This window comes from Lissotriton vulgaris, chromosome 5 (genome assembly GCF_964263255.1).
Source record: "Lissotriton vulgaris chromosome 5, aLisVul1.2, whole genome shotgun sequence".
NCBI classification, from domain to species: domain Eukaryota; kingdom Metazoa; phylum Chordata; class Amphibia; order Caudata; family Salamandridae; genus Lissotriton; species Lissotriton vulgaris.
In genome coordinates, this window is record NC_141693.1 from 904,382,606 (window position 1) to 904,410,335 (window position 27,730).

General features: G+C 46.4%; 1 protein-coding gene across 1 annotated transcript in view; it reads left to right on the forward strand.

Moving 5' to 3' along the window:
• The window catches only part of CC2D2B (coiled-coil and C2 domain containing 2B), a 1,912,120-nt gene that overhangs the window by 874,444 nt on the left and 1,009,946 nt on the right, over positions 1 to 27,730 (forward strand). The window contains exon 18 of the mRNA XM_086919535.1: positions 10,174 to 10,315. Coding sequence (XP_086775661.1) covers positions 10,174 to 10,315 — 142 coding nt within the window. The remainder of the gene's footprint in view (positions 1 to 10,173; positions 10,316 to 27,730) is intronic.

A 27,730-nucleotide genomic window follows, 5' to 3' on the forward strand; every position in this document is an offset into this window, starting at 1 on the left:
AAATCCTTCTATGTCTTCAACTTGAATTTCAAATACAGTTTCACAACTGAAAAAAACCAATCTCAAGGTTTTCCATGAATTCTGATAGCAAGGTCCTGGTTGCAGTAACAAAGTATGTCCATTGCCTAGCAGTGACGCTTTGGACCACGAGGAACCTTTACTCAGTGGCTTCAAAATAGCCACCATCATTTGCAAACATCATGAGAGTTTTTTGGTTTCATGAGAAATATAGTCTCTCAAGACGCAATGCCTCTCTCCAAGTGGCGTCAATAGTCTTCGTGCATCATGGACGTTTTCTCTTTAAAATGTTCGTAGGACCCTTAAATTTGAAATACTGACCTTCTGCACCTACAGAGCACAGAAGGGGAAGTGCAGATCAATGATCATGACAACTAGTACTTGAAAGGGTTATTATTCAATGATTTAGTAATGTTAAGCACATATAAAATGATCTCTTACAGTCCAAGCTTGCATCCTTAACTTTAGGGATATAACCGTATGGGATAATGAATTTATCAGCATCTCTTTATTGTTGCTTCTGTTTTACAGCATTGAAGTGGGCAATTGGTTGAAATATTATTTAGTTATAGATAAGTATCAATCGTGCCTTAAATGTTGTGTCTGCACTGTTAACTCTCTGCCATTTATATGTGGTTTACATTGACTTTATACAGGATTATGTTGGAATGTTGTACACAATAATTATCTGTCTTGTCCAACTGTGTTAATGTAATTACATCAAACGTGTATCAGATGGAAAGCTTAATTTTGTCGAAGAAAATACTGTTAGAGTAAAAATAGAAAATGTTGACATTACTTTTAAGCAACAAAGTAATTTCAATGCCATGAAAGCAAATACATTGAGAATTAGGTGTGTGGGATTGTTTTACACAATTCACGTAGCACCTAAGTGAGATGGGTAAATATTTTGATATCAAAAGAAAAAAAAAAGAAGTCAGACTTAAGAAAAGATGATGACAGAAGGTTACTTAAGCAAAAGGTGAGACTTGATGGCGTGATCTTTGCTCTCTCCACCCGCTTTTGCTCCAAGCACGTATCAATTGAAGTCTTTATCATAAGGTGTCCAGCTATAAACTGGGACTAATATATTGGTCGAAGGAGTCTTTAAATTGGTCCAAGGCTACATTAGATACTGTAGAATGACAATGGTAATTGCTCCTCTGGAGAATCATCTGATGTAAATGACATTTGTGAACCACAGCTATTCCAAAGTCTGAGATGGTGGGGCATATTTACTAAGCCTGGGCAGAACTCCGCGAAGTGCAAAAAAAAGTCTGCTGCGCTACGTGGAGCTCCGCAAGTGGTGGAGTGCATTGGAAGAATGCAGTTAACTGTAATATTCATCGTTGGGTGTTTGTCCGCGCACCATGCACAGCGCAAGTGGGTGCTGCTTACTTTCTGTAGATTTTCAACTCGAGAGGCAGCTTTATCAACGCGAATGGACCGATCAGCAACACAAGTGGTCGCTAGCATATGCGGCCACCCGCATTTAGATATCCAACCGCCCGCGTTGAGAAATCTTGCGAGAAGTTGATTCCCTCGTTTTCCCTCACCAAATTGACGTGGATGAGCGCGAATGAGGAAAATCTCGCCGGGAAGTTGATTATCCTCGCTCGCACTCACCAACTTGATGTTACGTGGAGTGGAGTTTTTCAGAACTCCGTGAGCTCCACGTAACGCGGAGTGCATAAAACTCTGCAAACTGCTCCAGAGGAGCAGAGTACACCACCCAGACTTAATATTTATAAGTCTCTAACGCCACCGAAGCGTCATGTTTTTGGACACTCCAGTGGCATTGTGCCATTACCCATATTTACAAGGTGGCGCTAAGCCACTTAATGTGGCTTAAGACACCTTGAAAATATGCCTCTTTCTGCTGCAGTCTACTGCGGAAAAGGGGTGGGCAATGGGTGTTGCTTTTGGCATTCTACCACAACACTCATTGCTTTTTAGAATGCTGTCCCAGATTTACAAGGCTGGGGCAGCACCAAAAAGTAAGGCCTGGTAATACCTGGTCTTAGGATATGATACAAGGAGAAAATATTAATTTCTACTCATTTTTTGCTATTTCTATGTGTGCTGCAAATCCCCATTGTTGATTGTTTATGGAAGGTACCCTTCCTGCCCATAAACATTCGCTCCTGCAGCGCAGGCTCACTTGCAACATGGCACCTAGGCCGCCTTTTTAGTGCCAGCACTAAGGGAAATGCAGGGGTGTGCCATATTTCAGTAAATACTGCTCATCTCTGCATTTTGAAAATGTCAGAGTGGGGGCGTTCCCAAATTTGGCGTAACACCATGCTCCAGCATTTGCCTTTAAAAATCCCCCTAAGAGTTTGGCAGATAGGTTCTCCATCACAAACGTGATGGATATCTTGTTGGGCTTATTACAAGTGCAATAGGACATAATGCACTACATGGTAGATGACATGTATTTCATGTTTGTGATGGAGTACCCGTCCACCAAACTCCAAATCATGCCCTATTTGTTAGTACCGATCTCTAAATCAATAAGTATTTGAAAGTAGTTCATGGCTTCCTCAGAAGCAATTGTATGTGTTTCAATGTTTCTGTTTGGCGATATACACACTGATATCATTTATTGTCTATTTTAACATATTTATAAGTTTTCTATTTTCTTCCTTCTACAGAGTAAACCCAAAACAGCTTGCAGTTCAAGACAGTGTGACAATGGAGAAAACCAATGAATTATATTTACCCATTCAACACTGTTCATAATCAAATATTCACATTCAGTGATAAATCAAATTGCATGTAGAGCATTTGACACATCCACTTTGACTGTGCAAATGATTGTTTCTGATGGATACATCTGCCAGTGGATTCCTCACCTTGTGAATATCCCCTGCGCAGCAGGCAATCGGAAACTTTTGTAGCTCTCCACACCGGCGAGGTCATGGACGACGTCACAGAGGGTACGACTCCGCTCGCGACCCCGCTGACGTCACTAGATCCATAATAGGATCTCGTCGGCGTGATAACGTCGGTTCCCTTTTTTACGCGCCGTCGACGCCAACGGTTTCTTTGGGACTCTCCGTTGTAACTTTGTAATTCTCGCTGTTTTCATCTGTTCCTCTTGATTCTTTCGACAATGCCTGGGCGAAAATCCGCGTTTAAGCCCTGCAGGGAGTGCAGTAAGCAGATTTCCATTACTGACCCGCACGAAGATTGTGTATGGTGCTTGTCTTCCGATCACGACGTCGATGGATGTCCCTGCTGCAGGTAGATGAACCCAAAGGCATTGAAAGAAAGGGAGGTGAAATTCTTTATGGCCAAAATAAAGAAGGATAAGAAAGCAAGGAAAAGAAGATCGAGGTCGAGGTCTCGTTCCGAGTCCAGATCGGGCTCGAAGTCGGCGTCGGGGCACTTGAAGTCGAAGAGACATAAGAAGAAGAAGCCCTCTTCAAGGCATCGCTCTGATAAAAGAACCGGCGCCAAGATCGACTTCACCTCGGCGTCGCAGAAGGGATGAAGTCTCTCCTTCACAATCGAATCCGGGTTCACCAGTGAAGGTAGTTTCACCCGAAGTCTCTCGATCACCGACGCCGGCTCCTTCTCCGGATTCTGTCCATTCTCCGGATCCGAGTGAAGTTCAACCTGAACAAGAAGATTAGGAGCAGCCAGAAGAAGTTCCTTTATCGACGCCGACTGGCCCGACTCCAGGAACACCGGCCTCAGGGGCAGCACCAGGAGTTTATCCTCTATTCCCGGCTCCAGGTTAAGACCCATCGCATTACCCTAATACAATGTATGGTGTCTTTGCAAGGGCTATGTACCCCTCATGTGCACCTGCAGGTCACATGGGTCCATTAGCTTACAATTCGGGGGTTCCTCAGGCATATGGCCAGGTCCCTTTTATGCCCTTTCTTCCGGCTGTGCCGTCTTGGAATTTCCCAGCACCGAGGGCGCCAGCGCCGTTCCAAACATCACCGGTGCGGTCTGTTCAGCCTCGTTGGGTGCAAGCGGTGCCGTCGGAGCCGTGTTCGGCGCCGGTCCTGATTCCGACAGAGTCGGTTATGGATCCGTCGACGCCCTGTGCCAAGGATCCGCTCCAGGAGGGAGGCCCAAAGGGTCTTAGAAGAGGAGCACTATCGACAGGAGATGGAGGAAGGGGAACTACCTGAATCAGAGGACTACTTTACTGAATTAAGGGAAGCCAGTGGCCTTGATGTTTTCCCTGGAGAGGAGTTTTCTCCTGGTTCAGATGCTCCGTCAAAGGATGTAGCCCCCTATCATATGGTTGTAAGAAAGGCGGCTGAATTATTGGACATTACACTCCCTACCACTGAGTTTAAGTCTAATATATTGACGGAGGTATTACATTCACCATCCTCAGTTGTTGAGCATCTTTTGCCTTTCAATGAGGCAATTCTTGAACCTGTGTTGGAGATTTGGAGGAAGCCTTTGTCTGCGCCTGCAGCCTCCAGGTCTATAGCACGGAGATATAGGGTGGCACCTGGTGACCCTGAATTTTTATCTGCTCACCCTTTGCCTGAGAGCCTAGTGGTTCAGGCAGCATGCTCAAAGAGGTCTTCGGGAGATTTCCCTCAAGTTCCAGCTTACAGGGAACCTAAACGGATTGACCAGTCTGACAAAAAGGTGTTTTCATCTGCGAGCTTGGCGTTGAAATCAACAAATGCAACCTGCTTGATGGGAAGGTATATCCATGCCTTGATGGATTCGTCTAAACAGTTGCTGCCCAAACTGTCTGATGAGGACAGGAAGAACTTTCAAGAGGTTTTGGATGATACCCAGGCTGCTGCACGTCAAGTTATTCAGAGTGGTCTAGATACGGTTGACTCGGTGTCAAGGATTATGGGTTCTGCAGTAACAACGAGTAGGGGTGCTTGGTTGAAGTCGACTTTTCAACAGTTGTGCAGGCTACTCTGTTGGACTTACCATTCGATGGTTCAGGACTGTTTGGTTAGAGAGCGGATGCTGCTCTTGAGAGATTCAAAGATAGCAAGGCTACAGCAAAATCACTTGGCTTGCATACTCAATCTAGAGGATCCTTTCGTAGGTACAGAGGATTTGGAAAATCATCCTTTCGTTCATATGGACAACCTCGTCAACATCAGCAACAACAACAGCAAAATACGCTGTACAAGTCGTATAGGGGAAAAAATAGAGGCCGTCTACAAGGGCGTCAACCCTCCTCCTCCTCTTCCTCTACTTCTCCTCCTATTACTGCAGCAAAGCAGCCCTAGATTCTCCATTCCGGTTCATGTTGGTCCTGTGGGGGGTCGGCTTACTTATTTTCTGCAGGATTGGGAATCGGTCACTACATACCAATGGGTTCTCAATCTTGTAGAAAATGGGTATGCTCTTCCCTTTCGGGAATTCCCTCCAAATTAACTTCCTTGTCAAGGGACTTGCTCGGAAGAACATCTCCATCTCCTACAGGAGGAAGTTCTGACCTTGCTGAAAAAAGGTGCGATAGAGGTGGTTCCAGAGCAGGAAAGGGGTCGGGGATGCTACTCCCTGTACTTCCTGATTCCCAAGAAGGATGGCAGGTTACGTCCAATCCTGGATCTCAGGGTCTTGAATCTTTATCTGAAGCAAGAGAAGTTCAAGATGCTCACCCTTGCGCTGGTCCTTCAGGCGCTGTTGGAAGAAAATTGGATGGCGTTGATCGACTTGCAGGATACGTATTTTCATATTCCCATCCTGAAGTCGCACAGGAAGTATCTCCGTTCCACGGTGGGTTCGCAACATTATCAGTTTGCGGTTCTCCCGTTTGGACTTACTACTGTACCTCGAGTCTTCACCAAGGTGATGGCAGTGGTGGCAGCCCATCTCAGAAGGTCGGGGATTCATGTTTTCCCCTATCTGGACAACTGCCTGATCAAAAGCGGTGTCGCCCGGGAAGGTGTGTCATCATCTGCAGGAGACAACCCAGTTGTACAAGTTGTGGTTTTCGATAAATGTGCCCAAATCTCACCTGGTGCCCTCACAGCGCAACCTGTTTATAGAGGCAGTACTGGACACTACTGTTTGTCGAGGATTCCCTCCACCCCAAAGGATTCTTGACATTCAGGAAATGATTCCCTTGTTTTACAATGGAGCGGTCGTTCCAGTCCTGAAGGTCCTTCACCTGCTCGGTCTGTTTGCTTCCTGCATTCTGTTGGTCGAACATGCACGCTGGCACATGAGGGCGTTCCAGTGGTGCCTCAGCAGACAGTGGTATCAACACAACAGAGATCTCAGGGAGTCAGTCAAGATCTCCAGAGAAACTGCAGCGGATTTGTCTTGGTGGAGCATGGAGGGCAATCTGTCTCAAGGAAAGCCCTTCCATCTGCCTCCATCGGTTGCCACAGTGATAACGGATGCATCCTCCCTAGGGTGGGGTGCTCATCTGGGGGATCTGGGGGTCAAGGGTCTTTGGTCTCCAGAGGAAAGGTTGTTTCACATCAACCTTCTAGAGTTACGGGCGATACGTTTGGCACTCAAGGCCTTCCTTCCTTCCCTTCGCGGTCGGTCGGTTCAGGTCCTAACGGACAACACGACCGCGATGTGGTATGTCAACAAGCAGGGAGGAGTGGGGTCGCAGTGCCTCTGCAGAGAGGCTCTGCGTCTCTGGTCCTGGGTTCAGGACCACCAGATTTGTCTGATGGCAAATCATCTGGCCAGTGTTCTGAACATACGTGCAGGCAGTCTCAGTTGGCAGTTCTCAGCCGACCACGAGTGGAGGCTTCATCCAGAGGTAGTTCATCACGTCTTTCGGACATGGGGAACTCCTCAGGTGGACCTGTTTGCCACTCACGAGAACGCTCACTGCCCGTCATTCTGCAGTCTCCAGTATCCGATGCAGGGAGCTTTGGGGGACGCGTTTCATTTGAGTTGGGGCTCACAACTCCTTTATGCGTTTCCTCCCATACCCTTGATTCCTCTGGTTCTGAGGAAGATTCGCCAAGACCGGGCTCAAGTCATATTGATCGCCCCGGATTGGCCAAGAAGGGTGTGGTACACAGATCTTCTCCAGGGCAGATCTCATCTCGCAGGGGCAGGTTCTACACCCCCACCACCAGAGCTTACACCTTCATGCCTGGAGATTGAACGGGGCAACCTGAATTCTTTTTCTCTCCCGCCTAACGTGGTGGATGTTATTCTTTCAGCCAGGCGTCTTTCCACAAAGTCAATCTGTTCTTACAGATGGTCCAAATTTGTTTTGTGGTGTGGAGAGAAATATATTGACCCCTTAAGGGCTCGTTGGTCCAACATACTTCAGTTTGCTCTTTCTTTGGCCCAGCAGGGTTTTGCTGTTGCAACTGTAAAAGGTTACTTATCGGCCTTGTCGGCATTCCTGTAATTGCCGGACCAGCCATCTTTGTTTAAGTGACCTATGGTGTTACGTTTTATAAAGGGTCTTACCAACAAATTCCCTCCTACTCCATTTATTGTGCCTCAATGGGACTTGATTCTTGTTTTAACCTACTTGATGGGTTCACGTTTTGAACCTTTGCACAAGTGTTCCATGAGACTTCTGTCTTTTAAGACTATTTTTCTTGTAGCAATTACCTCGGCAAGGAGGGTAAGTGAGCTTCAAGCTCTTAGTTCGAAACCCCCATTCTTGACCATTCATGCTGAAAGAATGGTACTCAGGACTAGGGCTGCTTTTCTGCCTAAGGTGGTAACTCCCTTCCATCTGGGGCTGTCCATTACCCTTCCTACCTTCTATCCTCCCCCTCACCCTTCCAAGGAGGAGGAGCGGCTTCATCGCCTGGACCCTAAGAGGGCGGTGAGCTTCTACCTTGATAGAACTAAAGACTATCGCGTGGATGACCAGCTCTTTGTTGGATTTGCTGGCTGCAAGAAAGGAAAAGCGGTGCACAAGTGCACGCTATCGAGATGGATTATCCTGTGCATTAAGATCTGCTACGCCCTGGCTGGTAAGGAACCTCCAGAGGGTATAAGAGCTCACTCTACTAGAGCAAAGTCTTCTACATCTGCTTTGTCTAGGGGTGTTCCTGTAGAGGACATTTGCAGAGCGGCAACTTGGGCCTCCCTCCACACTTTCGCGAAGCATTACTGCTTAGATTCCGAAGTGAGGAGGGACGGCCATTTTGCTCGTTCTGTTCTTCAGGATTTTCTGGTATAGGAGAGTGGACACCCTCCTCCGGGAGTGGGGTTTGCTGTGGGATTCTATTCACAAGTTGAGGAATCCACTGGCAGATGTATCCATCAGAAGAACAAGTTACTTACCTTCGATAACGCTTTTTCTGGTGGATACAGTATCTGCCGGTGGATTTCTCACTGACTCACCCGCCTCCCCGTTGTCCACTCTTCTATACCTGATAAGTGTATTTTTGTAATTTTCAATGGATATGTTTAATTGTTCTGGCTGATTGCATTGATTTCACACTATGTGTGTTGGTTTGAATACTGTGTAATATGTATACTGTGCCTATTGATGTTGTCCGTCCATGTGCCTCGGGGCACGGAAAAAAGGGCGGAACTGACGTCATCACGCCGACGAGGCCCTATTATGGATCCAGTGACGTCAGCAGGGTCGCGAGCAGAGTCGTACCTTCTGTGACGTCGTCCATGACCTCGCTGGCGTGGAGAGCTACAAAAGTTTCCGATTGGCTGCTGCGCAGCGGATATTCACAAGGTGAGGAAGCCACAGGCAGATACTGTATCCACCAGAAAAAGCATTACCGAAGGTAAGTAACTTGTTCTTCTGTTGAGTAATCCCTTCCTTTTGTTTATAAGTGAATGTCAGTAGTTTGTCAATGAGCCCCATACCATGACCCATTTAATAAGGCATCCCTTACAATCATATATTGACTTCTCATTCTCATACACCAATACATAATCTTTCTCCAGCTAACCAAATCTGGAGTGTTATCATTTATCCATTTGTGGGCTATATCCCTGCTGGCCGCAATCAGTTAAAAGTTCATCAGCATGATTACACAAGATACTATTTGGGTAAATGTATATCCCTCTTAGCCCCCAGGAGAAGAGTAGCCTGAGGATATAGCATCTCATACACACCAAGTACACTACTCAGTTTTAGGTGGATAGTCAAACAATAGGTATACATTCTCAGACATTTCCAAATCATGTGATAATAGGTAACTAACTGAGGAACCCCCCCACTCCCCCGGCACCATAAACCAATTGGACTGTCAAATAATCCGACTACATTGAGCTTTGACACGTTTTAATATGTTCTGTGAAGTATTTTAGATTGGATGAGCCTGAAACTAGATTGAATAGAACCATCTCTCAGACGCACTAGTACTTCATTCCAGTCCCCTTCTTCTCAGCCACCCATATCTCTGGCCCCATTTTTCACACAACCTGTAATTTTTTAAGTAAATTGTTATTAATGGTCCTATGTATTTTGGATACCGCCCCTTCCTTAAGTTAGTCTGTTAACACACAGGCTTCAAATAGGGAGTGTGCCTGAACCTCAACCCATACTATTCTGTGGATTTGTAGGGCATGTCAGACCAGTCAGAAATAAAAGTATTGCATTTGAGCTAACTCAAACTCTTTCATCAATGTAGAAAAAGTTTTTAACTCATGTGAGGGCCATCCTGTTTCCCAGCTTCAAAATCACTGTGGCCTGTAATAATTTCTGTTAGACACCTCACCCAATAGGGTACATGTGGTTCATGGGACTTCTTCCTTCAGTTTGCTTTTGCAGTCCATCGCTTTTGTTGCTGTAACCCAGCCCTTGATCACTGTGGCTGTTGCTTGCGATAGACTATCTGAAGGCCTACCACAATAAAAGTAGTGCATGTATGTACTTGTGTTCATGGCCAGTCTGCCCAGACTGACCTGTCTTTTAAAGGTCATGGTCCTGCTGTTCCCATGTTTCTTAACCCTCTGTTACGGACGATACCTCATGATTCACCCCGGGATAAAGACATGGTGTCAGCTAATTGAGTGGTAATTCATTTGCATATCTGCAGATATGACTACTATTAACTGAAAATTAGCCAAAAGCTGTCTCTCATAATGTTGATGTTATGTTCAGTGTTCATAATTATTCGGTCTGCTGCTATAGTACATCTGTGCTTTTTGTGCCAGTATGCATGCATACAAAAGAAACTGTAATTTGTATTTGCAGTTTTGCTCATTGTAACCAACCTAATGGGATTATTTTTGTGTTTAAATAAGATTAACAGTGACAGACCAAAGTGAGGCTGGAGACTGCAGAAAACAAATTTCACCAGCTGGCATCCCACAAGAAGATACTGAAAAAATTAATATTGATAGTGATCTTCAAAGTGGACAATTGGACAATGGCATTAAGTTTGAGGTATGTGTATTTAGATTAGAATATATACTTAACACAGTCAACATTTTCTCTTTTTCCTTACGTGTGCAGCTCTGTAGATAATCACAGGTCTGTTCACAAAGGCATTTTGAAGTATGTAAAGTAATTATGCATTACAACTTCCACTACTCATAAACGCTTTTGTGAATTGGCCCCCATGCTTTGCACTGAGTAATTAAGTGGCACGCAGGTACGAAGGGCGGATCAAGGGATATTGACCTACACTTATGAACTGCTCAGAACATGAGCTTAATGTTCTAACTGTATCTGCACTGCATTCGCCCATCACGGCGATCACTCCTGAGACACTGCCTGTACTGGCCTGACTGGCAGCCGCAATATCTCTCGACCCTAGTCTACACACATCTCGCCACAATATTTGTTTTCCTATGTAATGCTGAACCTAAAGTTTGCCTGCTCTCTCTTCACTCTGTGGCCCTTTGACCCGTTATAACTGCTCACTCACTCACTTGAGTCCATGAGTGTAGCAGCAACTGAAGGAGCTATAAAAAAATGGTCCCCAGCCTATGTTAATGCTGTACTTTACCTGCAATATCATTACCACCAATATTTGCTGTATTGGGGCAGCAGATTTCCAGACAACTGAACCAGCGACCCAACTATCAATTCCCCCTACAGCAGTCAGGGTCTCTCTTACCAGCCTGACTGTCCCTAAGATGGCCACCACGGGTAAGCTTTCCACAAAAGCACTCTTTCTCCCCTTGTTGGTGAGGAATCCAGCATTTGCTCTCCGGGGATTTAGAGAGCTCTCTGAGAGTGACCACAGTGACATGGGAGACATGCTCAGTAGAGGATTGGGGGTGGTTCCACTACCACTGGGATCGTAGCACCGTACACCGTGACCAGTGCTTGCGATTGAAGTTTGGACGATGCCCCCCAGGCGGAAACCATAACTGTCTGTACATACCGCAGTGCCAGAGCAACCTTGGCTGATACCCGGTGGAGCTGTCCTATACAGCTATAGAGGAGTTTGGCTCTGGTTCACCCCTCGGCCTTCACCTACCCATCCGAACATTGGACATTGTATTCCTCATCTCCCCGTGGTGTCTCTTTTCCCTCCCCTGCCTCCTCCCTCTGTGATTCATTATCTGCCCCCAGGCAAAAACCTTAACTGTCTGGACGTACCACGGTGCCCGAGCAACCTTGGCTGATGCCTGGTGGAGCTGTCGTATGCTGCAATAGAGGAGTTTGGCTCTGGTTCACCCCTTGGCCATCACCTACCCAGCCGGACATCGAACATTGTTTTCCTCGTCTCCCCCATTGGGTTTCTTTTCACTCCCCCGCCTCCTTCCTCTGTGATTCATTGTCTCCCTCTCCTTTTCCAGTCTGACCTTTTCCTGATCCCCTAAAGTACTTTCCCCCTTGCCGTTTTTTTTCTATGTTATTCTATGCTTTAGTAACTCATGTAAATATGGTATACTGTCTCCCTTTCTACGTAATGCAATGCTCCAGAAACTGATGTAACTATGTAACAATGGGCCAGATGTAGGTAAAATAGATTTTCCGATTTTTTTATTACCGAATTTTACCGATTCGGTAATTAAAAATCGGTAAATCTAAGGGGTGGATATGTAGGTATTCCAGATGTGCTGGAATACCGATTCGGAAGAATTCGGTATTTTTTCGGTAATGCCCATTCATTCCTATGGGCTTTATAGCCCATAGGAATGAATGGGCATTCAAGGGTGCATGGGGTGTCACTTTGACACCCTCTGGCACCCCCAAAACAGGCTCGGGTGCCATGTGGCAGGCATACATGCCCTAAGGGCAGGTCTGCCTGTCACATGGCATAGGTGTGCATGCACACATGTGCATGTACACCGGAATCGGTATTTTACCATCAAATTGGATTTGATGGTAAAATACCAATTCGGTAAGGCCTCTGGGACTCTGAAGAGTCCCTCCTACATCTGGGTGCCTCAGAATCGGTAAAATTACCGTTTTTTTTACCGAATCGGTAAATTTACCGAATCGGTAATTTTACCGATTCGGTAAAATAATGCCCCTACATACCTGTCACCCATTTACCGATCGGTAACGGCCAAAATCGGCCGTTACCGCTCGGTAAATGGCCTCTAACGGCCACCTACATCTGGCCCATAGTTCTGAAACAATGTCCTACCTCATGTAAAGCACTCTGATACTTCCAGGTCTAGCCAGCGCTATATAAAACTTTTCAAATAAAATAAAATTAAAAAAATATATTTTCAGGTGTATCCATGACATTATCTGTCACATTTCCTGTACATTTTTACATTCAGACACAGGTAATGTAAAATGTCTAATTTTCTACTTGTACTTAGAACCATTGTAATTATGCAAGAATGAATGACCCAATTATACGGAAAGGGTGACTCAATTATGTGAGAAAGCAAATGATATGCCAAGGAAAGGTAATTTATGCACCATGTTATGCCATTAAAGATACACTACTCAGCACATTCTGGGACATTTGCATGTAGCTTTTTTGAGATCTTCAGACTTTAAACTAGGGATCTCAAGCTAGAAAAAATACATAGAAGTCTCAAGAGTCCAAACCTTGCACATGCAGCAGACCCTGTTCAAAATGTAATTCGTCAGCACTTTATGATTTTGTCTTGAACGGAATCACAGGTATCTTTTAATAGTTCTTTCTACCTCTCACAGTTAAATAGATTGGGTAAAACATACATATATTCACTTCTTTATTTTGCACATCCCTTTTAAAAGGGAGCAGCTTTTGATTGTTTAGTTGCTGCATGATCCTGCGGCAATCCGAATGTTGTTTACGTCACTTTACACTAAGGACTCATGGGTTTTGTAGTTCTCAGTCCGTCTTCTGTATTCCACCAACCCTGAAGGGTTTGAAATAATGCAACCAAGGTTTCTTGATACTACAGTGGTACCGCAACCTCTACCTGTTGCCTCTTCCCAGGGCAAGCAATGTGACCCCTGTTTTCGTGTGTAACACCTATCTTCGAAACTTCTGTGATAGGATCATGAATGTATCAGAAACATCACCAGGCCCTAATACTATTGTAACTGTCATCCCTGGGACACCAAAATATGCTCAAAATTTAAGACAGGTGTATGAAAACAAGGGTCACCCTACTCACATGGAACCAGGGTATCTATTATATAGCGAGGAACAGTGGTTTCTGTGGACAATGTGTTTGATATCTGGTAATGGTTAGCTCAATGGCAATGTTTCTGGGTGAGGAGATGTCGGAGAGAGAAAAGAACCATTTACAGCAAGACATTTATGAATATTTGCGTTTTATGTAAATACGTAATCAACTTGCGGGGTTTCCCAAGTGAACATAGAACCTAAATATCAAATTTGTGACAGTTTGTGACATACAAATAGGTTTAAAAAATACAAAAACCACCACGCCATAATATTCAGTAGTAAGTCACAGCCATCTAGTACAATGGTAGGGGCTGAGGAATAGTTTGTTTTGGGATTGTGTCGACGGCGTTTCGACCCCACCATCAATAGGGGGTCTCTTCAGGACCTAACATGGAGGGACACCTGAAAATGATAACCATGCGATCAGTAAGTAGGTCAAGAAAGGAGAGATGCAAGAGAAAACTACCAATGGTAGAAGGGTAGGTTGTTGTACCTGAAACAATGTGCATCAACTGTCAGAGTGATAAGTGCACACCGCAAGAAAGTGTATTGTAAAAGAGGTACTCATATGGGGCCCAGCCGGGCACTAATTGGGGAGGGAAATAAAAAGAACATGTGAGGTTGGATGTGGTGTGAAAAGGATCGCTTGGCTCATAAACGTGATACGCTGTGACTTACCCCACTGGGAGGAACAGAACTGACAGTTCTGTCAGGGTAATGCTGGTATACAATGTCCGTAACTTTATTGACAAACTATGGGGATCTATGTTTGCAGAAGGTATCTACAAGGGAAATAGTTGACGAGAGTGAGAGACGCAAAAAGCAATTGATGTGGTGTTGCCGGCAGCACAAATGTGTGAAGCGAAGTCCCAAGATTGTCTTCGAACGGAGGTGGACCTCAGCGGTCCACTTACATCTACCCTCCAACCTTGAACAGCAAAGAGGCTGACTACCGCAGTCTTGTGCACAGCGTACACATGATATTCTTCACATGCCGCTAATAATGGGTAAGCCACATGGTACTTCGCTCCACAGGTTAGTGTGCAACATTTAGAAATATGACTTCAACCTTTAAAGTAATGATCATGCAGCAGAAGCCAGACAAGGGTTACACTGGTTGCCAGTTTAATTTAGGCTTCACATCAAGGTCCTCTGCTTGATATTTAAGTGTCTTAGGACATTGCTGCATTTCCAGGACCAAGTATTAGTTGTGTGCACCCAGGTGAAGTTAGAATAGGTGGATGGAAGATGCCCCGGTGCATTGGATTTCTCACTGTGGCATTTCGAAAGTTAATTCAAGAAAATGGCTCGGATCTGAGACGTTTAGAAATAGAGGAAAGATTCTTTTATTCTAGTGTCCAATTAAATGTCTTCGGTGATAGCAGGTGATTCTGTTTGACAGTTTAGCACACAGAGACAATAGGGGCTCAATGGTGTGCTACGTCAATGCCTTATTAGTGTTCTGTGTGGTATTGGAAAACTGCTAGTACCTTTCAGGACTACACATTGAAGAAGTTGATAGCCTCTGTACCATATGGGCCATCACAATGTCCTGGGTAGTTCCATCCTCTAGAAAACAGGTGCTGAAGTACTGTGACTTCTAGGAAAATTACTTAGGGTAAGCTCAATGCTCGAAACAACTACCAATTCATATTGATATATTGTCATACAGTGTGTGGTTGATAGTATGTGACTTTTCAGATAGTTTGGGGTTAAGGTCTGTCATTCATTTTCATCAAAGTGATGCGGATGTACATCATTTACCTGGCTGAAGCAAAATTAACTCTCTTTCAGCATTGTGGTCCTACATCAGTAATGAACTTTACTTGTGTCCAGTTGGTTGTCTACGCAGGTTTGCCACAAACTATTTACCAATTCCGTCATAATATTACACTACGTGACTATAGCTTCTAAATACAAAAACAACACCGTGACTTCAGAGGCAGTAACAGAAACCCTGTATCTCATAGGTGTATGATCTTGTATGGAGTTTTCTATTTGCAGCTTTCTGTAAGTAAATTCCATTACCTGTAATATTTTTTTGTCAAAACCAGGTTTTACCATCTTGGGGTCTGTGTTTGTTATTGCATGAGTCTGATCTTTGTTGAGTCCATTGGAGGTCATTTACAGCGTGACAGACAGTCCATCAGTCCACCAGGTCAGAGGAGATCATCGCCTCCACATTCGTAGAGATCCGCACAATTTTGACAAATAGTTGGCATGTTTGATGCCCTGGCTTGACAATGTTTTTTGACTCCATAGCAATGTCATTGTTTTCCCTCTACTTGGAGGCTAGTGGAGGATTTCTCTGCCTTGGACTGCCATGCCTTCTATTGCATCCTGGGCTGAGAAATCTTGCGTCGGTTAGACTGCACTAAGTAGGGCAGTGTGAATGTCACTATGACTTGCTGGATCTGAGACAGATGGGCGGTCAGGTCAGAGGTTTACAATGATGGAGCCAGGGGATGCCAAATCATTAGGATTTCATCAATTTCTGTGAGTTTGTTGGGGAAGGAGATTTAGTAATTCACTGTGGTTCTTCCCACCTATCAAATTCTAAATTGTCCCTGCTGCTGTTTATTGTGTGTCGTCTGCATTAGTAATAAAAATAACTATTTTGATTTTTTTTTCTTTTTGTGTGCAGATTTAGGTCTGGCTTGACCTTTTGTTACCGATTCTTTAAAATAAACAAAGAGTGCTATTTACCTCTGTCCAGAGGAGTATTTCTCTTTCACCTCGTGCTATTTATTGTTTGATGTATCTTTCTGCCTCCTGTCGAGTGCCGATTCAGAAAAGGGGGTGGTGATGAACAGAGTGTCTGAATTAAGCAGACCACCCTTACCCAGTCCAAAGATCAGGGCTTGATCCATCACCGTTATTTATCTCACTGCACCATCCCAGCTCAGAACCTGGCTATATGCAAATCAGTCTGTCCCTGGCCCAGTGCATCATGGGAACAGGGCAGACTAAACTACCAAGCCAATTCTTCACCAGAAAGGAGACAAGCTACCGGGGACCGGTTTCTGGCATTTCAGCTGTCTTCGGCCCGGCTTGCTTGAATCCTGATGGTGCAGTGAGAAAGGGACTCATGTCTGAGTATACCCTGCCACACATATAGTGGCAAAAAACGATTCAGAAAAGAGGGTGGTGATGAACAGAGTGTCTGAATTAAGCAGACCACTCTTACCCAGTCCAAAGATCAGGGCTTGATCCATCACCGTTATTTATCTCACTGCACCATCCCAGCTCAGGACCTGGCTATATACAAATCAGTCTGTCCCTGGCCCAGTGCATCATGGGAACAGGGCAGACTAAACTACCAAGCCAATTCTTCACCAGAAAGGAGACAAGCTACCGGGGACCGGTTTCTGGCATTTCAGCCGTCTTCGGCCCGGCTTGCTTGAATCCTGATGGTGCAGTGAGAAAGGGACTCATGTCTGAGTATACCCTGCCACACCTATAGTGGCCAAAAACGATTCAGAAAAGGGGGTGGTGATGAACAGAGTGTCTGAATTAAGCAGACCACTCTTACCCAGTCCAAAGATCAGGGCTTGATCCATCACCGTTATTTATCTCACTGCACCATCCCAGCTCAGAACCTGGCTATATGCAAATCAGTCTGTCCCTGGCCCAGTGCATCATGGGAACAGTGCAGACTAAAATACCAAGCCAATTCTTCACCAGAAAGGAGACAAGCTAACGGGGACCGGTTTCTGGCATTTCAGCCGTCTTCGGCCCGGCTTGCTTGAATCCTGATGGTGCAGTGAGAAAGGGACTCATGTCTGAGTATACCCTGCCACACCTATAGTGGCCAAAAACGATTCAGAAAAGGGGGTGGTGATGAACAGAGTGTCTGAATTAAGCAGACCACTCTTACCCAGTCCAAAGATCAGGGCTTGATCCATCACCGTTATTTATCTCACTGCACCATCCCAGCTCAGAACCTGGCTATATGCAAATCAGTCTGTCCCTGGCCCAGTGCATCATGGGAACAGGGCAGACTAAACTACCAAGCCAATTCTTCACCAGAAAGGAGACGAGCTACCGGGGACCGGTTTCTGGCATTTCAGCCGTCTTCGGCCCGGCTTGCTTGAATACTGATGGTGCAGTGAGAAAGGGACTCATGTCTGAGTATACCCTTCCACACCTATAGTGGCCAAAAACGATTCATAAAAGGGGGTGGTGATGAACAGAGTGTCTGAATTAAGCAGACCACTCTTACCCAGTCCAAAGATCAGGGCTTGATCCATCACCGTTATTTATCTCACTGCACCATCCCAGCTCAGAACCTGGCTATATGCAAATCAGTCTGTCCCTGGCCCAGTGCATCATGGGAACAGGGCAGACTAAACTACCAAGCCAATTCTTCACCAGAAAGGAGACAAGCTAACGGGGACCGGTTTCTGGCATTTCAGCCGTCTTCGGCCCGGCTTGCTTGAATCCTGATGGTGCAGTGAGAAAGGGACTCATGTCTGAGTATACCCTGCCACACCTATAGTGGCCAAAAACGATTCAGAAAAGGGGGTGGTGATGAACAGATTGTCTGAATTAAGCAGACCACTCTTACCCAGTCCAAAGATCAGGGCTTGATCCATCAGCGTTATTTATCTCACTGCACCATCCCAGCTCAGAACCTGGCTATATGCAAATCAGTCTGTCTCTGGCCCAGTGCATCATGGGAACAGGGCGGACTAAACTACTAAGCCAATTCTTCACCAGAAAGGAGACAAGCTACCGGGGACCGGTTTCTGGCATTTCAGCCGTCTTCGGCCCGGCTTGCTTGAAACCTGATGGTGCAGTGAGAAAGGGACTCATGTCTGAGTATACCCTGCCACACCTATAGTGGCCAAAAACGATTCAGAAAAGGGGGTGGTGATGAACTGAGTGTCTGAATTAAGCAGACCACTCTTACCCAGTCCAAAGATCAGGGCTTGATCCATCACCGTTATTTATCTCACTGCACCATCCCAGCTCAGAACCTGGCTATATGCAAATCAGTCTGTCCCTGGCCCAGTGCATCATGGGAACAGGGCAGACTAAACTACCAAGCCAATTCTTCACCAGAAAGGAGACAAGCTACCGGGGACCGGTTTCTGGCATTTCAGCCGTCTTCGGCCCGGCTTGCTTGAATCCTGATGGTGCAGTGAGAAAGGGACTCATGTCTGAGTATACCCTGCCACACCTATAGTGGCCAAAAACGATTCAGAAAAGGGGGTGGTGATGAACAGAGTGTCTGAATTAAGCAGACCACTCTTACCCAGTCCAAAGATCAGGGCTTAATCCATCACCGTTATTTATCTCACTGCACCATCCCAGCTCAGAACCTGGCTATATGCAAATCAGTCTGTCCCTGGCCCAGTGCATCATGGGAACAGGGCAGACTAAAATACCAAGCCAATTCTTCACCAGAAAGGAGACAAGCTAACGGGGACCGGTTTCTGGCATTTCAGCCGTTTTCGGCCCGGCTTGCTTGAATCCTGATGGTGCAGTGAGAAAGGGACTCATGTCTGAGTATACCCTGCCACATCTATAGTGGCCAAAAACGATTCAGAAAAGGGGGTGGTGATGAACAGAGTGTCTGAATTAAGCAGACCACTCTTACCCAGTCCAAAGATCAGGGCTTGATCCATCACCATTATTTATCTCAATGCACCATCCCAGCTCAGAACCTGGCTATATGCAAAGCAGTCTGTCCCTGGCCCAGTGCATCATGGGAACAGGGCACACTAAACTACCAAGCCAATTCTTCACCAGAAAGGAGACAAGCTACCGGGGACCGGTTTCTGGCATTTCAGCCGTCTTCGGCCCGGCTTGCTTGAATCCTGATGGTGCAGTGAGAAAGGGACTCATGTCTGAGTATACCCTGCCACACCTATAGTGGCCAAAAACGATTCAGAAAAGGGGGTGGTGATGAACAGAGTGTCTGAATTAAGCAGACCACTCTTACCCAGCCCAAAGATCAGGGCTTAATCCATCACCGTTATTTATCTCACTGCACCATCCCAGCTCAGAACCTGGCTATATGCAAATCAGTCTGTCCCTGGCCCAGTGCATCATGGGAACAGGGCAGACTAAAATACCAAGCCAATTCTTCACCAGAAAGGAGACAAGCTAACGGGGACCGGTTTCTGGCATTTCAGCCGTCTTCGGCCCGGCTTGCTTGAATCCTGATGGTGCAGTGAGAAAGGGACTCATGTCTGAGTATACCCTGCCACATCTATAGTGGCCAAAAATGATTCAGAAAAGGGGGTGGTGATGAACTGAGTGTCTGAATTAAGCAGACCACTCTTACCCAGTCCAAAGATCAGGGCTTGATCCATCACCGTTATTTATCTCACTGCACCATCCCAGCTCAGAACCTGGCTATATGCAAATCAGTCTGTCCCTGGCCCAGTGCATCATGGGAACAGGGCAGACTAAACTACCAAGCCAATTCTTCACCAGAAAGGAGACAAGCTACCGGGGACCGGTTTCTGGCATTTCAGCCGTCTTCGGCCCGGCTTGCTTGAATCCTGATGGTGCAGTGAGAAAGGGACTCATGTCTGAGTATACCCTGCCACACCTATAGTGGCCAAAAACGATTCAGAAAAGGGGGTGGTGATGAACAGAGTGTCTGAATTAAGCAGACCACTCTTACCCAGTCCAAAGATCAGGGCTTAATCCATCACCGTTATTTATCTCACTGCACCATCCCAGCTCAGAACCTGGCTATATGCAAATCAGTCTGTCCCTGGCCCAGTGCATCATGGGAACAGGGCAGACTAAAATACCAAGCCAATTCTTCACCAGAAAGGAGACAAGCTAACGGGGACCGGTTTCTGGCATTTCAGCCGTTTTCGGCCCGGCTTGCTTGAATCCTGATGGTGCAGTGAGAAAGGGACTCATGTCTGAGTATACCCTGCCACATCTATAGTGGCCAAAAACGATTCAGAAAAGGGGTGGTGATGAACAGAGTGTCTGAATTAAGCAGACCACTCTTACCCAGTCCAAAGATCAGGGCTTGATCTATCACCGTTATTTATCTCACTGCACCATCCCAGCTCAGAACCTGGCTATATGCAAATCAGTCTGTCCCTGGCCCAGTGCATCATGGGAACAGGGCAGACTAAACTACCAAGCCAATTCTTCACCAGAAAGGAGACAAGCTACCGGAGACCGGTTTCTGGCATTTCAGCCGTCTTCGGCCCGGCTTGCTTGAATCCTGATGGTGCAGTGAGAAAGGGACTCATGTCTGAGTATACCCTGCCACACCTATAGTGGCCAAAAACGATTCAGAAAAGGGGGTGGTGATGAACAGAGTGTCTGAATTAAGCAGACCACTCTTACCCAGTCCAAAGATCAGGGCTTGATCCATCACCATTATTTATCTCAATGCACCATCCCAGCTCAGAACCTGGCTATATGCAAAGCAGTCTGTCCCTGGCCCAGTGCATCATGGGAACAGGGCACACTAAACTACCAAGCCAATTCTTCACCAGAAAGGAGACAAGCTACCGGGGACCGGTTTCTGGCATTTCAGCCGTCTTCGGCCCGGCTTGCTTGAATCCTGATGGTGCAGTGAGAAAGGGACTCATGTCTGAGTATACCCTGCCACACCTATAGTGGCCAAAAACGATTCAGAAAAGGGGGTGGTGATGAACAGAGTGTCTGAATTAAGCAGACCACTCTTACCCAGCCCAAAGATCAGGGCTTAATCCATCACCGTTATTTATCTCACTGCACCATCCCAGCTCAGAACCTGGCTATATGCAAATCAGTCTGTCCCTGGCCCAGTGCATCATGGGAACAGGGCAGACTAAAATACCAAGCCAATTCTTCACCAGAAAGGAGACAAGCTAACGGGGACCGGTTTCTGGCATTTCAGCCGTCTTCGGCCCGGCTTGCTTGAATCCTGATGGTGCAGTGAGAAAGGGACTCATGTCTGAGTATACCCTGCCACATCTATAGTGGCCAAAAATGATTCAGAAAAGGGGGTGGTGATGAACAGAGTGTCTGAATTAAGCAGACCACTCTTACCCAGTCCAAAGATCAGGGCTTGATCTATCACCGTTATTTATCTCACTGCACCATCCCAGCTCAGAACCTGGCTATATGCAAATCAGTCTGTCCCTGGCCCAGTGCATCATGGGAACAGGGCAGACTAAACTACCAAGCCAATTCTTCACCAGAAGGGAGACAAGCTAACGGGGACCGGTTTCTGGCATTTAAGCCGTCTTCGGCCCGGCTTGCTTGAATTCTGATGGTGCAGTGAGAAAGGGACTCATGTCTGAGTATACCCTGCCACACCTATAGTGGCCAAAAACGATTCAGAAAAGGGGGTGGTGATGAACAGAGTGTCTGAATTAAGCAGACCACTCTTACCCAGTCCAAAGATCAGGGCTTGATCCATCACCGTTATTTATCTCACTGCATCATCCCAGCTCAGAACATGGCTATATACAAATCAGTCTGTCCCTGGCCCAGTGCATCATGGGAACAGGGCAGACTAAACTACCAAGCCAATTCTTCACCAGAAAGGAGACAAGCTACCGGAGACCGGTTTCTGGCATTTCAGCCGTCTTCGGCCCGGCTTGCTTGAATCCTGATGGTGCAGTGAGAAAGGGACTCATGTCTGAGTATACCCTGCCACACCTATAGTGGCCAAAAACGATTCAGAAAAGGGGGTGGTGATGAACAGAGTGTCTGAATTAAGCAGACCACTCTTACCCAGTCCAAAGATCAGGGCTTGATCCATCACCGTTATTTATCTCACTGCACCATCCCAGCTCAGAACCTGGCTATATGCAAATCAGTTTGTCCCTGGCCCAGTGCATCATGGGAACAGGGCAGACTGAACTACCAAGCCAATTCTTCACCAGAAAGGAGACAAGCTACCGGGGACCGGTTTCTGGCATTTCAGCCGTCTTCGGGCCGGCTTGCTTGAATCCTGATGGTGCAGTGAGAAAGGGACTCATGTCTGAGTATACCCTGCCACACCTATAGTGGCCAAAAACGATTCAGAAAAGGGGGTGGTGATGAACAGAGTGTCTGAATTAAGCAGACCACTCTTACCCAGTCCAAATATCAGGGCTTGATCCATCACCGTTATTTATCTCACTGCACCATCCCAGAAACCGGTCCCCGGAAGCTTGTTTACTTCCCAGTGTAAGAATTGGCTTGGTAGTTTGGTTTGGCCTGTTCCCATCATGCACTGGGACAGGAACAGACTAGTTTGCATATAGCCAGGTTCTGATTAACAGCTGCCAACAAACACTGGGCCAAATGTGTCTTTCCACAGTTTGTATTGCAGAACTGTCTTTGCACTGCATCTGCAATGCTTCTGTGCCACATCTTTATATGCCATGTGGGAAGTATAAATCTGACACAATGCAGAGACTCGGTGGCAAATGTACGACCGTTGGATTTAGGGCCTCGCAATTTGCGACAAATTGTGAGTCGCAAAATACGAGGCGCTAAATCCAATGTAAAACAGTGTCAGAGACACTGTTAGCGATTCTCAATGGGGTCGCAAAATCATCAATATCCATGAGCCACTCGCAATTTGCGACCCCATTGGGGCCAGCAGACCACTATGTCTGTGACTGCTTTTCAATAAAGCAGTTTAAAAAAAAAATACAGGCCGTTTTCCTTAAAGGAAAACGGGATGCATTTAAAAAAGAAAAAATGAAACGTTTTTGTTTCATTTTTTAAGGGCAGGTAGTGGTCCCTAGGACTACTGCCTTCCCTTAAAAAATATTTTCCCCTGCATTCCCAAAGGGGAAGGTGTCCCCTGGGGACCCCTTCCTGTTTGCGAGTGCTTTACCACCCTTCTGAGAAGGGTGGTAAATCTCCAGTGGTATGAATCTGGAGGCTGTAGCCAATGAGAATTCGACAAGACCGGTTCCCCTTTTGGTGAAGGACCCTCGATTAGAACTTGCTGCTGCGCAGAAGAACATGACAAGAGCTGCTGATAAATGAAGCTGGCCGATGATGCACCTTGGATGGATAGATGGGCAGGTTTGTCTCGGTCTCCTCTCTGTTCTTAGAGCAGTTTTTTGCCAAACATTTTCTTCTTAGTCCCAAGTTTTGGATTCTGGCTATCTGGGATCCTTTACCAAGGGTCCAGGACTGGACGGGCACTGCTTGGGGGTGGTAGGGGGAGGGGTAGGACTAACTAAGATTTCCCCCATTCACTGGTGGCTACCTCTATGGAATTCTCACTAGATGCTGTAAAGGTCTGACCAGGTCTTGGCTCTTTATCAGCAACAATTGCTTCCACGTTGGCGCCCTCTGGCATAAAGGGTCACTGCAAAAAGGTGGTAGAGGCTTTATGCTCCCTTGACAATGACCCTCTCAGTGTACAGCTGTCTGTTCACACATCGCACCGTTATTCCTATCAGCAGGGCTCCCCATTGGGCCTCCCTCCCTTCAACCCTCTTCTCTTCCTCACACTGGTCTTATTGCGCAGGCAGGCGCTGGTGCTCCAAAGCATGTGGCCTTGGTTTCCCTGGATGATATCTCCTCACCCAGCAGTAAGACTAGCAGGCATTAGCCCCCAGTTGTGGTCATAGACATAAGTCTTACAGAGCTTCCCCTCTTCACCCATCCCATGTGGCTGATTGCATATGACAATGTTGGGGGTTTCAACCTCCCCTCCTTATAATTCATATCTAGACATCAATTGTGATTTAGGGTCTGGATCTTTGATGTTGTATGTTGGGGTTCTGCTTCTTTTGAAGTGTACACCTTTCTCTCTCTTCCTCTTGAAATGCTGTCTGTCATAGTAGGGGGACTCCGAATCTGATAGTCCTGTAACACAGCCCATGGGAGTGGAGTGACTAGAGTTTACACCTAGATGCTAGCCACAGTGATACATGCATCAAAAGGCTAATTCCTATCTTCCAGCCACACTCTTTATTCTTTTTTTATTCACCTCACCACTTTGCTGAGATGTGTCCAGGCCCTTTCCTTGTGATCTATCACTGAATTTAAGAGCACCCTTTGAAGAGCACATGGGGTTCTCTCTCTCCCTTCTCCAGTGTGTCCCACCCAACTCACAGGAATGCAGCAATATTCAAATCTTTCTAGGGGGATTTCTCTACTCCTCATGTCTTCACCAGGCAGGATTGGGCTTCACAAAATTAAACCCAGAGTCCTCCATGTGTGGTACCATTAGAGGCACACTTGCTCTCAGGTTATACACACAGCACACACACAGTTAGCACTGTTTCCTTCATGTATTGCGCTGTCACAGACACATATGCATTCAGCATACACATTGACTCTGCGTGCACTGTTCAGCACAGTTGCCTTCTTGTATTGTGCCATGGTGTGCTACTTGCAAACACAAACTACCAGTACACATGTAGCCCAGGCGCGCAGTGCACGACACTACACCCTTCATGTATTGTACTTCCTGTAAGCACACTTACACCTGGCATATGCTTTCATCAAGCATGTACTTCACAGCACTACATCTCTCAAGTAATATATTCCTCACTGGTATAAGTACACCCAGTACACACACTCATCATGCATGCACTGCACACCACTTCTCTATCCCTGTACTATACCCTTCTAGGCCCACAAACATCCAGTGCAGAATCACCACTCCTGCCCTGCGCAGGGCTCTATATCTATCTGATCTATCTGATGTAGACCAAGGGTGAGTAAACCACATTGCAACCATACTTTAAAAAGGTGTGTGAGCCTGTAGGCCTCACTCCTGTGGCACAGGTTAAAAAGGACCTATTCATTCCTACAGATCACTGCACTGTAAACTGCCACCACTGCACTCAGGCTACTTAGCTCTAGGTGAAGGCAGTAGCCTTCTACCACTATGAGGGCTGGGCTTTAGGAGCCCTTCCTTGTCCACCAAGACTGCAATCTGTGAGACAGGCCTATGACATGATGCACACACATGACCCGTGTCTGCCTATGCAAACCCAAATTGAGCATTAGGGATCGAGACAGCAGAACAGTTGGGTACATGTCTATTACCATGCAGAGGACTTTTCCATCCCAACACAGACACCCTATAACTTCTTAAAACTTGTAATGTATTACATTTTAAAATGTATTAATTTGTATTATGTCTTTTGATGCTAGAGGATAGCAAATATTAGATTTTTCTTATTAGTTTAAAAGACTTGATAAAAAGTATGTCCTCACAGCTGTTAAAGGACAAATGCTTACTATTTTTTATACTAGTGCCACTAAAACTTCTAGAGTGGTCACAATCTCATGCTCGATTTTCAGAGGTTCCTACATCCTAGGTCTTCCTCATGTACTCCAGGCTCGCCTTCTGTAGGGTACAGGATTGTGTTCTGTTTCGGAGTTTAAAGGATCCTCACCCATCCTTGGTAGCTCCATAAAATACAGAACAGTCCATTATGCAATTGGTTGACAATTCTAAAACACATGGCAGTCCATGCCACCTCTTTCAGAGGCACCGGCATAATCATGATGTGTCATGCACACCATGACAATGATTTCACTTAAAATGTGGTTTTCCCTGTGAAAGGATTTATTTTAAAATGTGATTATGTTATGTTCCTTGTGAAAAGGGCAATGCTGTAGACAACATCAGAGAGACAGACTCATTGCAAGCAATTTTCTGTGGTGATGATGATGCAGAAGGTACTTCTGAGTAGGACAGTGCGGCAGTATACATAGGGATAACTGACAAACTATTACGGAAACTTCAGATGGTTATGAATGTCCCTGTAAGACTGATTTTCAAACTTCCGAGAAGAACATGTGCCACACCTCTGCTACAACAACTACACTGGCTCCCAATTAAGCAGAGGGTTAGGTTTTAAGGGTCTGTGCATTGCACACAAAGCCCTGCATGGAGCAGCACCCGGATACATCAAAGACCGTTTGAAGAAATATGTGCCAGGACGATGCCTCCGATCGTCTGATGCAAGCCTGCTGGCATGCCCACGCTTTGACACATTTTTGTACAAAATGGGCGACGCAAGTCCGGACTGAACATACCGAAGCGCCCTGTCTCCTCGAGATTTACTCTCATGAGTCCGATCACTTCGGGATCGGCTCTCAGACTTGCCACCTGAATTACCGACCTACTACGGATCGGCTTCGGATCCTTCGCACCGGACCCCCACTTGATTGCTGGATTACCGCCAGCATTGGGTTATTGAATCTTCGTAACCTCTGCTCAGTTTCCGGCCTACATTGAGTCATACGACGTCCCCGATTGCCTTTGATTTCCCGAGTCCGCCTTGACACCGGACATACATCTGCACTTCCCCCATCAGCACTGTGCCCAACCCAGTCCTGATCATGATCCTGATTTAAGTGGATCGAAACGCCGTCGACCGTTCAGCGCGATCATAGGCAGTCCATACAAAGTGGTTCATAACCAACACAAGTGAATCATATCTGTTAGAACTGGGGGTCTCTAGTTGGCAGAGGTAAGTACCTTAGACCAAATAGGGACCCTTGCTTCTAGTCAGGGTGAAGGAATACACACAGTAGATAACCTCCGCTCTCCCTCTAGGTAGCTTGGCGCGAGCCGGCAGGCTTATCCCCAAGGCAATGTGTAGAATAATTGCACTTTACACCACAATAATCCCCAATCCACCACAAACTGAGACCACACAGGTAAGTATATTTTTATAAAAATATATAACTTTATCTAGTTTCAGGCAGTAAAAAAAACAGTAATACTATAATCACTTTTTCAGGAGAAGGTTGCACTTAATCTTAATGGTTGCCAGTAATTTCAGGAAGTTCTTATATCATCAAATGTCCCAAGTCCCTTCAACCAGTTATTAAAAATAATGCCACTGATTGAGAAATGATGCGCTCTAAAAACGAGCAGTCCAAACAATGCCACTGTTAAAAATATGCCACCATGATCCCCTGGCCTCAGGGACCACAAGCGCTTCAAGCGCGTCTCACCCGGTTACTTGGAGGAGGGGGGACTTCTTTCCCCGTGCTCACGGTGACGCTGGGCCCCCAGGGGCACCTCGCGGGGGAATGCTCAGTACCGCTCCAGCCCGGCCGGTCTCAGGACGCTCTCCGCCCGCTCTTGGTCCTTCAGAGAGCAGCGGGGAGCAGAGACGGCAGGCCGGGGGCTGGAGCACTTGATAAGATCCCTCGGCGAGGTCAGGTCACTTCTTCCCGGGCCCGGCGGTGATCGCGGTGATTCTTCGGCTCTTCCAGCCGCCTCCGCCCAAGCAGCCAATCCCGTCGCGGCTCTCCAGGCGAGCCTCCAACAGCACCCGGGAGTCAGCCAATGGCAGTGCGGCTCCCGGGCAGGT